Source organism: Sminthopsis crassicaudata, chromosome 1, assembly GCF_048593235.1.
Source record: "Sminthopsis crassicaudata isolate SCR6 chromosome 1, ASM4859323v1, whole genome shotgun sequence".
In the NCBI taxonomy this organism is placed as follows: Eukaryota; Metazoa; Chordata; class Mammalia; order Dasyuromorphia; family Dasyuridae; genus Sminthopsis; species Sminthopsis crassicaudata.
In genome coordinates this window covers 666,047,284-666,061,559 of record NC_133617.1, presented here as the reverse complement: position 1 = coordinate 666,061,559, position 14,276 = coordinate 666,047,284, and the positions used below count along the sequence as shown (strand labels likewise).

General features: G+C 41.1%; 1 protein-coding gene across 2 annotated transcripts in view; it reads right to left on the bottom strand.

The window, feature by feature from the left end:
• Window positions 1-14,155, bottom strand: part of LOC141551462 (meiosis-specific coiled-coil domain-containing protein MEIOC-like) — a 41,292-nt gene extending 27,137 nt beyond the window's left edge. The window contains exon 1 of one of the 2 annotated variants that reach the window (XR_012484875.1): window positions 5,223-14,155. Coding sequence is in view for 1 of the 2 variants with exons in the window: in XM_074283140.1 (XP_074139241.1) it covers window positions 5,223-5,291 (69 nt within the window). In the remaining variant the exon portion in view is untranslated. The remainder of the gene's footprint in view (window positions 1-5,222) is intronic. The other variant, XM_074283140.1, reaches the window with a different exon arrangement.
• Between the last annotated feature and the right edge of the window lie 121 nt (window positions 14,156-14,276).

The window sequence follows — 14,276 nt, the reverse complement described above, 5'->3', positions numbered from 1 at the left end:
GGATGGGAAGATGGGAGAGAGGGACAAGGGAACTGTTTGGAAATTATTGCATTATTCCAGAAGAATTCCAGAAGAGTAAAAAGGAACTAAACCTAAATGGTGGCAGCCATGAGAATGAACAAAAAAGGCCATAAATCCCCCCTTGCTTTTTTCCCTTGGAACAAACATTCCCTAACATAACATCAGCAGCTCAAAAAGAAAAAAACAAAGGGAAAAAGGGACAGAGAGCTGCTGCTTGTAGATCATCAACAGAGCCATCTAATAGCAGGGGCACTGACACCTCCCAGAACTATATAAAGTTGGTGAGAGGGAGAGAGATTAAGAAGCTCCATTTTACCTTTAGCACTAACAAATGAAGGCACACTGCCCAATATAGTTATCCCATCCAAGACTAATACCAAACTTCAGTAAAGTCTCTAGGAAACAGTGTAACCCTATTCAGATAGCATCAGGATCAGTTTGTCTCTAGGAGTACCTCCCTTCCAACCTCCCGTGAAGAGTGGTGATTATGGACAATCAGAAAGATTGCTGACCAGGCTCAAGGAAATGTCAACAAATCCCAAAGGGCCTCTTCTTTCCTTTTCCAATACTGCTGCTAGGGGATTACCAACCACCACAGATGTTGTGGGGAACCTAATTTTAGATATGCCTGGAACTGAAGTTCTAAATTAAAGCAGTGAACTTGTATTGGCTCAACTTTCCTTTTAAATGCTTTCTTTGGTCTTGTCTGTTCTTGCAAGTATATGTGTGTGGATTTATGTTTTTAAAAGGTTCAATAAGGATGAGAATCATTTTTCTATACCAAGTAACACATATACCAAAGTTTCTCCTAGATAATTATCTACTAAAAAAAGAAATAAAGAAAAAACAACCTAGTAGATTCCTTATGGTGAAAGGCAGTATAATATAACAGAAAGCATCAAATTTAGAATCCAGAAGCCTCAGTTTGAAGCCTATCTCTGATCCTGATAGTGCAAGATGCCTCTGAGCCCAGGTTTCTTCATAGAAAAATAAGGATAATACTATTTGCACAAGAAAAAGGAGTACTTTATAAGCTTTAAATCACTATAAAAACGGGAGCTTATGGTATTTGGATTTCTACTGGGAAATGAGAATTTGTATTAGCCTACTTTTTCCAATCACTATGGTTTTGCTGATTCAAAGGACTAGTTTTTATTTTTTGTGGCCAATAAAGTTCTGTGCTCACAAGCAATTTCCAAAAGAAGTGTAAAATTACTTCAGTGAGAAAATTCCTAAAATACAGTCAACAATCCTTTGATATTTATTGCTTTCACATTCTAATATTTTCTCATTTAAACCACCTCAACAATTCAGTGTAGATAGCAGCGGAGACATTATTAACTCTATTTACAGAGATGAAAAAAAGGGATTAATTGCTCAAGATTAAATAAAAAGTAATCCTCCGGAAGGATAAAGGTGTCTTCTCCCATAACAGACCAACTTTTCACAATTAAACCTGATCTGTAAGGTTTCTAAAATTCTAAAAACCACATATTTATTCATTTACTCAGGTAACTATTAATACATCAAAGATAAAGACATTACAAAGAACACCGCAAAATCCAGCAGATATTTATCTTTACAATAACCTTTATTTGCAACCAAGCCTGTGAGTCAGGTACGAAATAGCTAGAGTCAAGGGGAGGTCTTCATGGCTAGGAGGGGTGGTACAGCACAATAAGTTCCCTCTAGTCACAAGGTCCCCCAAAAAGGGATGTACTAAAGGAAGCTTTCACCAGTGTGTACCTGTTTCCAGTAATAAGGTTTAAAGAGTGACCTAAGCTTAGCTCCAAGTACAGATTTGTCAAGTTTCTTCTGCTCAACAAACAGGCCAACCATAGCAGATGCCTTCACTTTCTCTTCTGACCCTCTTCTTAACCCCACCACTTTGTTTTCTGACCTCACCATTCCAAACTAACCATTCTCACCAGTTTCCAATCATCTTAGTAGCCAAATCCAATGGCCTTTTTTCACTCCCCATTCTCTTCCACCTTTCTGCAAATTTTGACATTTCTCATCTAGCTCTCCTGGTTCTCCTCTACCTATTAGACCCTTCCTTTCCAGTCTCCTTTGCTGAATCCTCTTCCAGATCATGGTCTCATGAGGTGTCTCTCAGGGTTCTGTCTTGGGCCCTCTTCTTTTCTCCATCTATAATACTTCAAAATACAAAATCCTCTGTTTGGCATTCAAGCACCTTCACAACTCAGTCCCTTCATCCCTACCTTTCTAGTCTTTTTACACCTTAATCCCCACTAATTACTATTTATAATCTAGTGATTGGTCCCTTACGCCTGGTATGCCCTTGTTCTCTCTTCCAACTTGCCTGGATTCTTGAAAGCCTAACTAAAATTTACCTACAGGAAATTTTCCCCAAGCCCTTGTAATTCTAATGTCTTCCCTCTCTTATTTATTTTCTATTTATCTCTTATATAGCTTATCTGTATATGTTTTGTTTGCTTGGTATCTTCCCCAATCAATTGTGAGCTTCTTAAAGGCAGGGACTGTCTTTTATACCTATTTATATCCTGAATGTTTAGCATAGAACCTGGTACAAAGTAGGTACTTAATATATGTTTACTGGCTGATTGTCTAGGATTATATAGTTCTAAAGGGCAAATCACTGTTAGATATGAATTATTATTGATAGTTATTATTTGAAGGGCTATCTAATGAAAGAAGTATTAGATTTACTCCACTTGACTCTAGCCAGCAGAACCAGGGATACTGGATGAATTTTGCACAGGAGCTGTTTTCAGCTCTACACATTGGGGGGGGGGAGGGGGGGAGAAACAAAAACAAAAACAAAAAAACTTGCCAAAAATTAAAGTTGTGTCAAAGTGGCATAAATTGCCTTAGTAAGTTTCCCATCACTGGAGGTATTCAAGTAACAGTGGAACAACAAGTTGTCTGAGATGTGATAGGATGGACTCCTTTTCAAATAAATTTTATTAGATGCTTTCAAAAATAATTGTTAACTCAGAGTATGTGAGTGACATGAGAGTTTTTACATAGCCAAGAGGACTACAATAAAGACAAGCAGGAGGAATTCTCAAAAGATACATTTTCTTTCCTAAATGCAAACTGCTAAGTTGATAATAACTCCCTTAGAGGAATGTGTCCTAACTGCAGCAAGGATTATTTAAAAGTTAACTACAAACTAACCAAAAGATAGCAAAATAGAGATTCTGGCATACTTCCTACCTTACTCCTCTCCTATTGTCTCTTCTCTCGCTATCTTGTACAAAGTTGCTGATACTTGAGGAGTTACAAAGAAACCATGAGAAATCTTCCTGACAAAGGCAAGGTCATTCAATGACAGATTTAGAGCAGAGAACCCCAACATCATTTCATACAACCCCCTAGGATAGAACAATTTACTAACTTTACCAAAATAACTCGGGTCTTAGTAGATGGCAAACCAAGATCTGATTCCAAAATCCAGCATTCTCTCCACCACATCACACTGTAACACGTAATCGGTGCTCCCTCTGACTAGTCTGGCACTCACCAATCTTCAAGCAGGAAGACATTTGTGGTTGACTGAATTTCAGAGACCCCGGGCAAACGCCCTTCTTGTTAAAACACAAACAGCAGCAGCTTTTAAAGTGTTTTATACATGTGATCTCATTCGCTTCTCCCAGCAAACCTGTAAAGTAGGCAAGTATCACTGCCCTCATTATTCAGGTGAGGAAATGAGTTCAAAAAGGGGAAGCAGCTTGCCTGCCAGAAATGACAAAGCTATTAAACAGCATCTAAGGGCCTGATAATAGGACCACAGGATCATACAGTGAGAGGTGGAAGGGACTAGTTCAACTCCCTTAATAGAAGCAGAAAACGAGGCCCAACAAGGTTAAATGAGAAAATCAGGGTCCCAGGGATAGGATTTAAAACCAAGGTCTCTGAATCCAAATACAGCTGGTACTTTTTGGACTGCCCCTTATCTCCATTCCAAATCCAACACATTTCTTTAAAACAGAGGGAACTAAGTGTCAGAAATGAAGGATACCTTTCAAAGTAAGGCAAATCGTAGGAATTGAGCAGTTACAGTTGAATGTGCAAAAAACCCGAATGTCCTTAGGCAGTTCACAACTAGCCTTACGAATTCCAGCAAAATGTGTCCAAATGTAGCACAGGACAAATGTAAAAGGAGAAAAGCAGGCATTAAATGTACCCGGCAGGGAAAACCACCCACATTCACCAAGTGGTAATTATTCAACACTGCATGTGGTTATATTTTCTAAAAGCTGACTGGAGTGCCCATCAAAATGGTATGCGTGGCAAATTCAGCACCTCAAAGTGTAGCTTTCTTGTGGGTTACACGTGTTTTAGAATTCTAATAGTCTGTGATTGCAGATGCTCCAAGCAAACACAAGTGGTTTTAATCACTTTTACTACTCTGGGATTCAGACTTCTCGGTAGGAATGGAGGAGAAAGGCTCCTTCTCGTGCTGACACTGATTCCCTAACTGAAGGAGTTTTTCATTAACAAGAGGTATCCTTCCTCTAGAAGATCTGGAAGTTACTAGACTTACTCTGCCTTGCCTAGCAGGGAGAGCCCGGGATAATGGAGGAATGTTTCAGAGACAATTATACATGTGAAGTCGTGCACCCCCCCCCAAAAAAAGTAAGAAAAACAAAGTGAAGAAAGCACTCCACCTGCACACAAATCCGTCCTCACTTCTGTCTCTGGAGGCGGACAGAATTTTCCTTTGAAATTGTCTTGTACCGAATATGTGCCGATAACTACTAATCATTAGTACTAACACTGTACTGAATATGAAAAAAAGCCTGCCAAAAATTAAAAGTGGTCTCGAACTGGAGGAATTGTTGTTGGAGTGCAGACAAGATTAGCAGAGACTTCGCGCACAGCATTTTCGCCTTTTTTATTTGATAGTTTCGCTAGTGTTTCCGAATTCACCCCTCACGCAGTCCCGGCGGGTGCTTGAGGAACGCCCACAGCACAGGGACCCATTCCGTATTAATAAGTGCATTCTTCAGGAGACAAGTTAAAAGGCCCAGCACGACCCCGACGTTAGGAGGGTGCAAAACCCGGCCTCGGGCGCCCCGGGAGCAGCCGGCATCCCCTCCCCTTTCCCTCCCCTCCGCGCGCTACCCAGGGCAGCGGTCAGCTCATCCCCGCGGAGAGAAGGGGCGTCCGAGGACCGCAGCCCACCCGCCCCGCCGCCCCTTGCTCTTCCTCACCTCGGGGTAGCAGGCCTCGGCGGCGGTGGCGGTATGCGAAGTCACGGTTTCCGCACTGTTGGCCACCATCGCGCTCCCCGCTCCGACCTCCTGCCCCAAGTATCAGCCCCGGAGCCCCGGCTGCCAGCTCTAGAGGAGACTCGGAAGTCGTGGTCCAGGCAGTATCAAGGCCCGCCCACTCGGTTCCGGAGATGCGCGTGCATTTCCTCTCCCATTTCGGTCCATCCCTACTCCTGTCACTTCAGTCGAGTTCCTCCAATCTGGCGACAACTTCTGCCTGCCACCTAGGAGTAGGAGGCGGGGGAGCAGTCATGTCTGGCTGCGCGCGCACCTCCTCTTCCCTTAACTCCGCCCAACTTTTCTTTTAAACTGAATCCCCGGTGTCTGGCGTCAGTTTCTGCCCGTTGCCTAGGAGAAGGAGGCGGGGAAGCAGGCGGGGACACAAGTTCCCGCCGGGCTGCGCGCTCTCCTCAGACTTTTCCCCCCTCCTGCCCGCCAGTCCGCGAGGATGCGCGGGGAGCTTGGCGGCTTGGTGGGCTGGACCCGAGGGTTTGGAGCCCCGGTGGTTGGGAGTCCGCCAGGTCCCCCGCAAACAGGCCAGACTTTGCTCGGTCCCTGCGGGAAACAACTCTAGAGGCGGTCTGACCCTTGTCCACATAGGCCCACAGACCGAGAGGGGACCATAGAGCCCCAGACTGGCCTTTCCCTCCGCACCCCTACCCATGTATGGGAGCCGGCACACGCAAGCCCGCTAAAGCATTACAGTCACAGCTGTTCGCTTCTGCCTGACCCACCGACCAACTCTGACGGAGGCTCGTTTTAGTTTGATTTTCACAACTTAATAGCGTTCAGTTAATTGATTCAGATTTTACTGTGTGCCAGGCGGCGTACGGAGTGAACATTTGTACGGCGATTCAATCATTTGACAATGATAGCATAAAGCTCTGCAGGCTGCTTTATTCTCTCTTGTTTGCAATAACCCTGTTAGGATCCTCACAAGGGGCGCCCTATTGTTGGTCTCGGTCTGAGAAGGCAGTTAGTGGCCTGGCCCGGTCACAGGGTACAGGTCACTCATCTGTAAATGAATCACCTCTCACCTGCACCAGTTAAGGTCGGGTCCTCAGATGACTGCTACATCTTAACATCATTTGTAACAATTGTTACAAAGAGAAATGTTCGGAAAGATAAAACAAGAACACAAGGAAAAACATTTCCCCAGTTCTCCCTCCATCATCTCTCCCGGTGCTCCGAACTTTGCCCCCCCACATTCGCTGCCATGTATGGCCCACCTTGCCCCCTTGACATAGGATGCCGCCCCCTGGTTACCAGGAGGACCCAGGAATGGGCGGGGCTCCACAGGTCTTTCCTTGGAACTTCACTTCTCGCCAGCAGCTCTCTCATGAACTCCAGTGCCTGGACTTACAACTTTTCAAAACTCTCAGTTATATGAATGAGCTTTCACTAATGCATACTGACCCTAATTAATCCCAATAATTAACGTATTCCTCTACTCCAATCAAGCTGAAACTAAAGGTGATGGGGGACCTAGTGTGAGTAGAGAAGGGGGCAGATAAGAGGGATGTTGAAGTAGCAGAACTGACAAGATTCGTCAACTGAAAAAAAAAAAAAAAAAAAAAAGGGAGAGGTTGTGAAGACTGAGTTAACACCCTGGATACCTCAGAATCAGCCGGAATCAGGATGGGCAAAAGCCTTGGTCTTTAGCGGTAGAAGTGAAGGGAATGGACACAGGATCTCCACGACCTCACCTCTTCTCCCGCCCAGAAGTGACCCTGGCTGTCTTCCTGCACCCCCTACTCCCTCCTACAATTCTCTGCATACACCAAAAGATAGGGCCAGCACAGGAGAGTGGGAAGGGCCATTTCCCAAGCATATTCCTGTAGAGTATTATCCAATCAGCAATTAGTCTTAAGTGCTCAGCTGTCCAACCTCAGTGCATCAACTCAGAGTTTCAGCCCTTTACAAGGGTGAAGATAATTCCTAGTATAAGGTATTGTCCCTTTAAGGGTATTAACTAATTCATATAGAAAAAAAGGGACAGCAAAAAAGTATTTTTTTGTAAAATCTGCTAGTAAAAGATGTAAGAATTGCCTCTGTCATAGATGGACATTTGGGTGCCTAAAAGGAGTAGGGAAAAAATGTTGGTTTAAGAAATGTTGCTCTAATTTCTTCTTCATTGGTGGAAACTTCTTCCTTTTCATTTTTGAGACTAGCAATTTCATTTTCCTCTTTTTCTAATTAAATTAACTAAAGGTTTATCTATTTTTTTCATAAAACCAACTCTTAGTTTTATTAATTCAATAGTTTTCTATTTTCAATTTTATTACTCTCCCCTTTTATTTTTAGAATTTCAAGTCTGATATTTGATTGGGGGTTTTTAATTTGTTTTTCCCCCCTAGCTTTTTTAGTTGCAAGCCCAATTCATTGATCTTCTCTTTCTCTATTTGATAAAAACTGCTGGGAGAATTGAAAACGAGTATGGCACAAACTAGGAATTGACCCACACCTAACACTGTATACCAAGATAAGGTCGAAATGGGTTCATGACCTACACATAAAGAATGATATCAAAAACAAATTAGAACATAGGATAGTTTACCTCTCAGACCTGTGGAGGAGGAAGAAATTTGAAGATTATTATTGATCACAAAATAGATAATTTTGATTATATTAAATTAAAAAGATTTTGTACAAACAAAATTAATGCAAACAAGATTAAAAGAGAAGCAATAAATTGGAAAAGCACTTTTACATTCAAGGATCCTAAACTATATAGATACTTGACCCAAATTTATGAGAATTCAAACCATTCTCCAATTGATAAATGGTTAAAGAATATGAACAATTTTCAGATGAAGAAATTGAAAGCATCTCTAATCACATGAAAAGGTGCTCTAAATCATTATTGATTAGGGAAATGCAAATTAAGACAACTCTCAGGTACCACTACATACCTCTCAGATCGGCTAAGGTGACAGTAAAAGATAATGGCGAATGTTGGAGGGGATGTGGGAAAACTGGGACACTGATACATTGTTGGTGGAATTGCAAATGGATCCAACCATTCTGGAGAGCAATTTGGAACTATGCCCAAAGAGTTATGAAACTGTGCATACCCCTTTTTTTTTTTTTTTTAAGTTTTTATTTACCAGATACATGCCTGGGTGATTTTACAACATTGACAATTGCCAAACCTTTTGTTCTAATTTTTCCCCTCCTTCCCCTTCCCACAGATGGCAGGTTGACCAATACATATTAAATATGTTATTGTATACATGTCCAAACAGTTATTTTGCTGTACAAAAAGAATTGGACTTTGAAATAGTGTACAATTAACCTGTGAAGGAAATCAAAAATGCAGGAGGACAAAAAATAGAGGTATTGGGAATTCCCATGTAGTGGCTCATAGTCATCTCCCAGAGTTCTTTCGCTGGGTGTAGTTCATTACTGCTCTATTGGAACTGATTTGGTTCATCTCATTGTTGAAGAGGGCCACATCCATCAGAATTGATCATCATATCGTATTGTTGTTGAAGTATACAACGATCTCCTGTTTCTGCTTACTTCACTCAGCATCAGTTGATGTAAGTCTCTTCAGGCCTTTCTGAAATCATCCTGTTGGTCATTTTTTACAGAACAATAATATTCCATAACATTCATACACCACAATTTATTCAGCCATTCTCCAATTGATGGGCATCCACTCAGTTTCCAGTTTCTGGCCACTACAAAGAGGGTGCCACAAACATTCTTGCACATACAGGTCCTTTTCCCTTCTTTAAGATCTCTTTGGGATATAACCCCAGTAGTTGTGCATACCCTTTGACCCAGCAGTATTTCTACTGGGCTTATATCCCAAAGAGATCTTAAAGGTGGGAAAGAGACCAACATGTGCAAAAACATTTGTGGCAGCCCTCTTTGTAGTGGCAAGAAATTGGAAACTGAATGGATGCCCATCAATGGGAGAATGGCTGAATAAATTGTGGTATATGAATATTATGGAATATTATTGTTCTGTAAGAAATGATTTTAGAGTCCTGGAGAGATTTACATGAACTGATCCTAAGTGAAATGAGCAAATCCAGATCATTGTACATGGCAACAATATTATACGATGATCAATTCTGATGGACATGGCTCTTGTCAACAATGAGGTCATTCAGACCATTCCAATGATCTTGTGATGGAGAGAACCATCTACAAGAGATGATGGTGTGAATTGAGTGTAATTCACTTTTTTTGTTGTTTGCTTGCATTTTATTTTCATCATTTTCTTTTCCAGTTTAATTTTTCTTGTATAGAAAGATAATTAAATAAATATAAAAACCAATATATATATATTGGATTTAACATATTTCTACCATGTTTAACATATATTGGACTACTTGCCATCTAAGGGAGTGGGAAGAGAGGAAAACTGGAACACAAGGTTTTGCAAGGGCTAATGTAAAATTATCTATGCATGTTTTAAAAAATAAAAAGTTTTGAAAGAAAAAAGATTTTTAAAAATGTTGCTAAAATATGTGCATGACAAAAGAAATAGTTCTTAGATGGGATTGAATGACTGGAACAGAAAATAGACAGTGGCACAAATATAAACACAAGTAATCTGGTGATAGATACATTGTGATCACTCATTTAAATATAGTTGTTGATTTTAAAGGTCACGGAATCCTGTTAAATAAAAAAATTTTTTTAAAGCATTTACTATATTCCAGGCACACTCATTATCCCCATCAGGCTGTTGGTTCCATGAATCATGCATTTTGTCTTCCCTAGCAATTAGTTCAATGGTACTTAGAAAATTTTTCTTGAAAAAAAATTTTTTTTAAGTGGAATAGTTATCACTCTCTTGGACAGGGCCAGATTGCAGATTTGAAAGTGGAAGGAGTCTTAGAAATTATATATTCCAACTTCCCTGATTTTCAGATGAAGAAACTGAGGCCCATAGAGAAAGTGATTTGGTCAGACTCACACACTTAGTAAGGGACAAAGCTGGGATTTGAATCTAGTTCTTCTCCCTCTAGACCCAATTGAGACTCAACAGACTAAGTACAGGTTCTCATGGGGACCAAAGATTTCTCTATATTCTGTATCTTACCTGAATCTCTTGCTCATTCGTACTAGTTAATAATTAATATTAATTAAGCATTATTATGGTAGCCAGAAGGACAAAGCACTGGCCTGTGCCTTTGGACATAAGCAAGTAAATAGTGATGGGGAGGAAGCTGATCCTTATTCATGCTTCACCTTTCCATGCTTTTGCTCTCTTTGTATCTACAGTGCCATCATAGATAGTAAATGTGCTTAATAAATGTTTGTTGACTGACATTTCCTAAAATGGTCTTGGGATGACAGTCCATTGCCCAGCTAAATTGGTTCACCTTTTGCACTGACAATACCACAAAGTGAATAAAGTGTTGAATTCCTAACTATCTTTTAAAGTCCAAATTAAATGTCACTTACTCCAGGAAGTCTTCCCTCATTTTCCTTTCCCTATCCCAGGTCAATAATAATCCTCTCCTTCTATGGACCTCACACTTGCATCAAAGAGGTCCAGTCTTAAGTATTATAGTTGTTTATCTCCCTCTAAACTCCATGAGGGTAGGATCAATGTCTTATCTAAATTCTGGATTTTCTTTAATAACCCAAATAGCACATGGCTCTGCAGATAGTAGGCATTTAATGCATACTTGTTGAACAGAAAATTAATACTCTGTAGACTGTGAGCTTTACAAAGGCATATAGATGCATTTATGTATGTGTGTGTGTGTGTGTGTGTGTGTGTGTGTGTGTGTGTGTGTGTGTACCTCCTAGTGGATAGGGATTGTTCCATTCATTGTATTTGCATCGATAGTGCCCACTTTAATAAATACTTGGCACTTTAATAAATGTTGAATTTAATACAACGTTTCAGCCTTTCTCCTTCCCCTCCAGATTGTGACCTCTAGAAGGACAAGAAACATGTCCTATCTAATCTTTGTATCTATTCCAGGGCTTGGTAGTGTTCAGTATACCTTAGGCATGTAGTATTTGTTTAACTCAATTAACCTAGAATGGTGAACCCCACCCCACTCCCAAACTTTAACCCACCAGGTCAGTCCACATAGATTACTAACAGAACTACTTTTTATTAGGCAAACATTATGATCCTTTTTTTTTTTTTTTTTTTTTTTTAAAACAACGGGGCATTCAACCAAGAGAGTCTCACAGATATAGGAAAGTTACTTCACCAAAAAAAAAAATGACTCAAAATAATGATTTTTTTAAATTGCCATTTGGATGGAATATTACATATACGTGTGTGTACATGTGTGTGTGTATATATATATATATATATATGTATATATATATATATATATATATATATATATATATATATATATATATATATGAATATAAACACCCATATCTAAATAAAAAATAAATTAAATCTAAAGTCCAATGTAGCCACTCTCAAATTGCTAGGGAAGAAACCAGTCCCCACCTCCAGAGAAAGGTCTGCTTTGGGGTTCAGAGCACCTATTGGAGTCAATTAAGGTGTGCTATTAACTGGCCAGTTGGCTTTGTGGTCCAGTTGATGAAAATCCCATTTCACCTGGGGTAAGGAGAAATAACTAAAGTCATTTCTAAACTGCCCATTTTTATATCATTTCTGAGCAGGAAGCAACATCAAAGTAAGGATTTCCAAAGTTTTTGGCTGACCTACCCAGTTTTTGGCAAGAAACAATCTGCAAGGAACTTTTAAGTGCAGTTGGATTTTCCCTTGAGGAGACATGGATTAATGATTAAGAAAGACAAAAAAACAAAAAAACAAAAAACAAAAAACAACAACAAAAAAAACCTCTCCTTACCATAAAAGTTAATCTTAAGAGGAAGAGGAATTAACTTTTTAAAAAAGCATTAGTACTTTCATTCATGTGTAAACTGCATGTGTATGTGTGTTTGTGTCCTACAGAAGAACTCAAGGTTCCTAGACGAGAAATGGAAAAAACTGAATCAAAATCATTGTCTTATGATGATCATGAAGTTATCAATACAAAGAAAAGGAACAAATGTTTCCCAGCAAATTCCAAGTCTGGAAAACAACCCAGAAAACTTTAGGCTTCTTAGAGAAAATGATTTTAGGAAAACAATTCCTTCAGTGGAGCTACCCAACAGATGAGGAATATTCCAATGGGAAATGACTTTGGGAAGGGTTTTTTTTCTGTATAGCTTCCTGAGAAAGAAAGAAAGAGGAGGGATGTGGGAAGGGGGAGAAAGGTGAAGATGGGGAGAGGGGTGAGGAGGGGAGAAGGGTGAGAAAGGGGAGAGGGATAGGGAGGGAGATGGGAAGGGATAGGAAAATGGAGAGGGAGGGGGAGAAAAGGGAGAAAGAGACAGATAGACAGACAGACAAGAGCCTTGTCTCAGGACTTTCCTGGTAGGATTCATTATACCTGAACCTTATTTTCAATGTCACAAGATACTTGGAGTTAAAGCAAGGGTTTTTAAACTGGGGTTTCTTTTTAAAATATTTTGAAAACTCAATTTCAATATAATTGTTTTCCTTATTTTATGCAGTTAAAACATTCTGAAAAGATAATAGGTTCCATCAGATTGACAAAGTTCAGACCTCCTATTGCAGAGCTAGAAGGGAATGTGGATTACTTTACAGAGAGGAGAGATAGAGCCGAGGTCACAAATGGCGAACAAAGACTGGATTCAGGTCTCTCAGACTTGAGGCCCTTTCTGGGTTGCTTAAGCAGTAACATGTGCCTGTAATATATCCTGTGAGGATCTTTTACTCTTTGATCTGGCTCCGCCATTCACACCTGATGCTGAAGTGAACTGACAGAATTACTATTTTAGAGCTGCAGAATTGTCCCAGGGCAGCCCCAAATGAAGAAGGGTCAGACTCTTGCAGATGAAGTGTGATGGAGAAGAAGATGACTTCCAATAACTCTAAGACAAACAAGCATGTTCCCCGTTGTTGCCAAGAGCCCCACTTGGCTATCTCCTGTGCTTACTTGGTGATAGCTTAACAAATTGGTCGATGCTTCCAGTCTATTCCTTTCCAAGAAACAAGCCCAGATTTCCCTCCTGACCTACTGAGTCTGGGCAACAGAAACTACCCCCGGCTTCACTCTGACAACACTCTAGCTAGCTCCTCTGTGATGTCTCTCCTCCTCTTTCTTCCTTCTTTGTTCAAATGGTGACTGTTCTGGCCAAAGTAGGACACAAATTTGACGTGTCCCCATTATGCCATCCAGTCTTCAGTAACATTTGGGCGCAGCCATGACAGACACTGCCTTCTCTCTGAGTCCAGAATATCAAAAAATCCACATTAAGCAGAAGCAGAAGACATTAAAGAAATCTCACTGTCAGAGACTCTTTTGGCTAGGGGGATCAAAACTGCTGGGAGCCACAGCAAAGATATGGGGACTACATCCTGAACAGTGGGGGTTTCATTTGTTTTTGTTCCAAAGGGAAGATATTTCTCATCAAAGGATAAACACAAGACTCAAGTGCTAGTCAAATTCTACCAAAAATTTCAGTTTTACCCAGGCCCAGGTGCGTGGCCTGGTTACTTGGCTGAGCCCCTTGGAGGCCACGGGGTTCATTTGGGAAACCAGAAGTTGATCAGCACCAGCACGGGGAGGAGGGGCAAGCAGGTGCTCCAGGAAGGAGCTAGAATGCAGAGCCAGCCTTAGTCCTGTGGCATTTCCTGAGCTGGGGTTCCTTAAGTTGCAGCTGAAACCCTGGGTTATGGCCTCTCCCCCTGCCCACCCTCATCGGTCAGGGCCCAGGGCTTCTCTGGCAGCAAATTCAGCCTGACTTTTCTGATGTCTCCGGCCCCCAGGCCAGCATCCCCCTGGTGTCCTCACCTGGGGAACCCTGGCTCTTGTCCTGAGGAGCCTCACACGGTGTTCCCTCTTTTGTGATAACTGCAGGGATACCACTGTAGGAGCAAGGCCAATTTCTCCCCCCCTTCCCCCCAACACACTCTCCCTCCCCACCACCAAAAAGTCAGGAGGGAGAGTGGACACACACGGG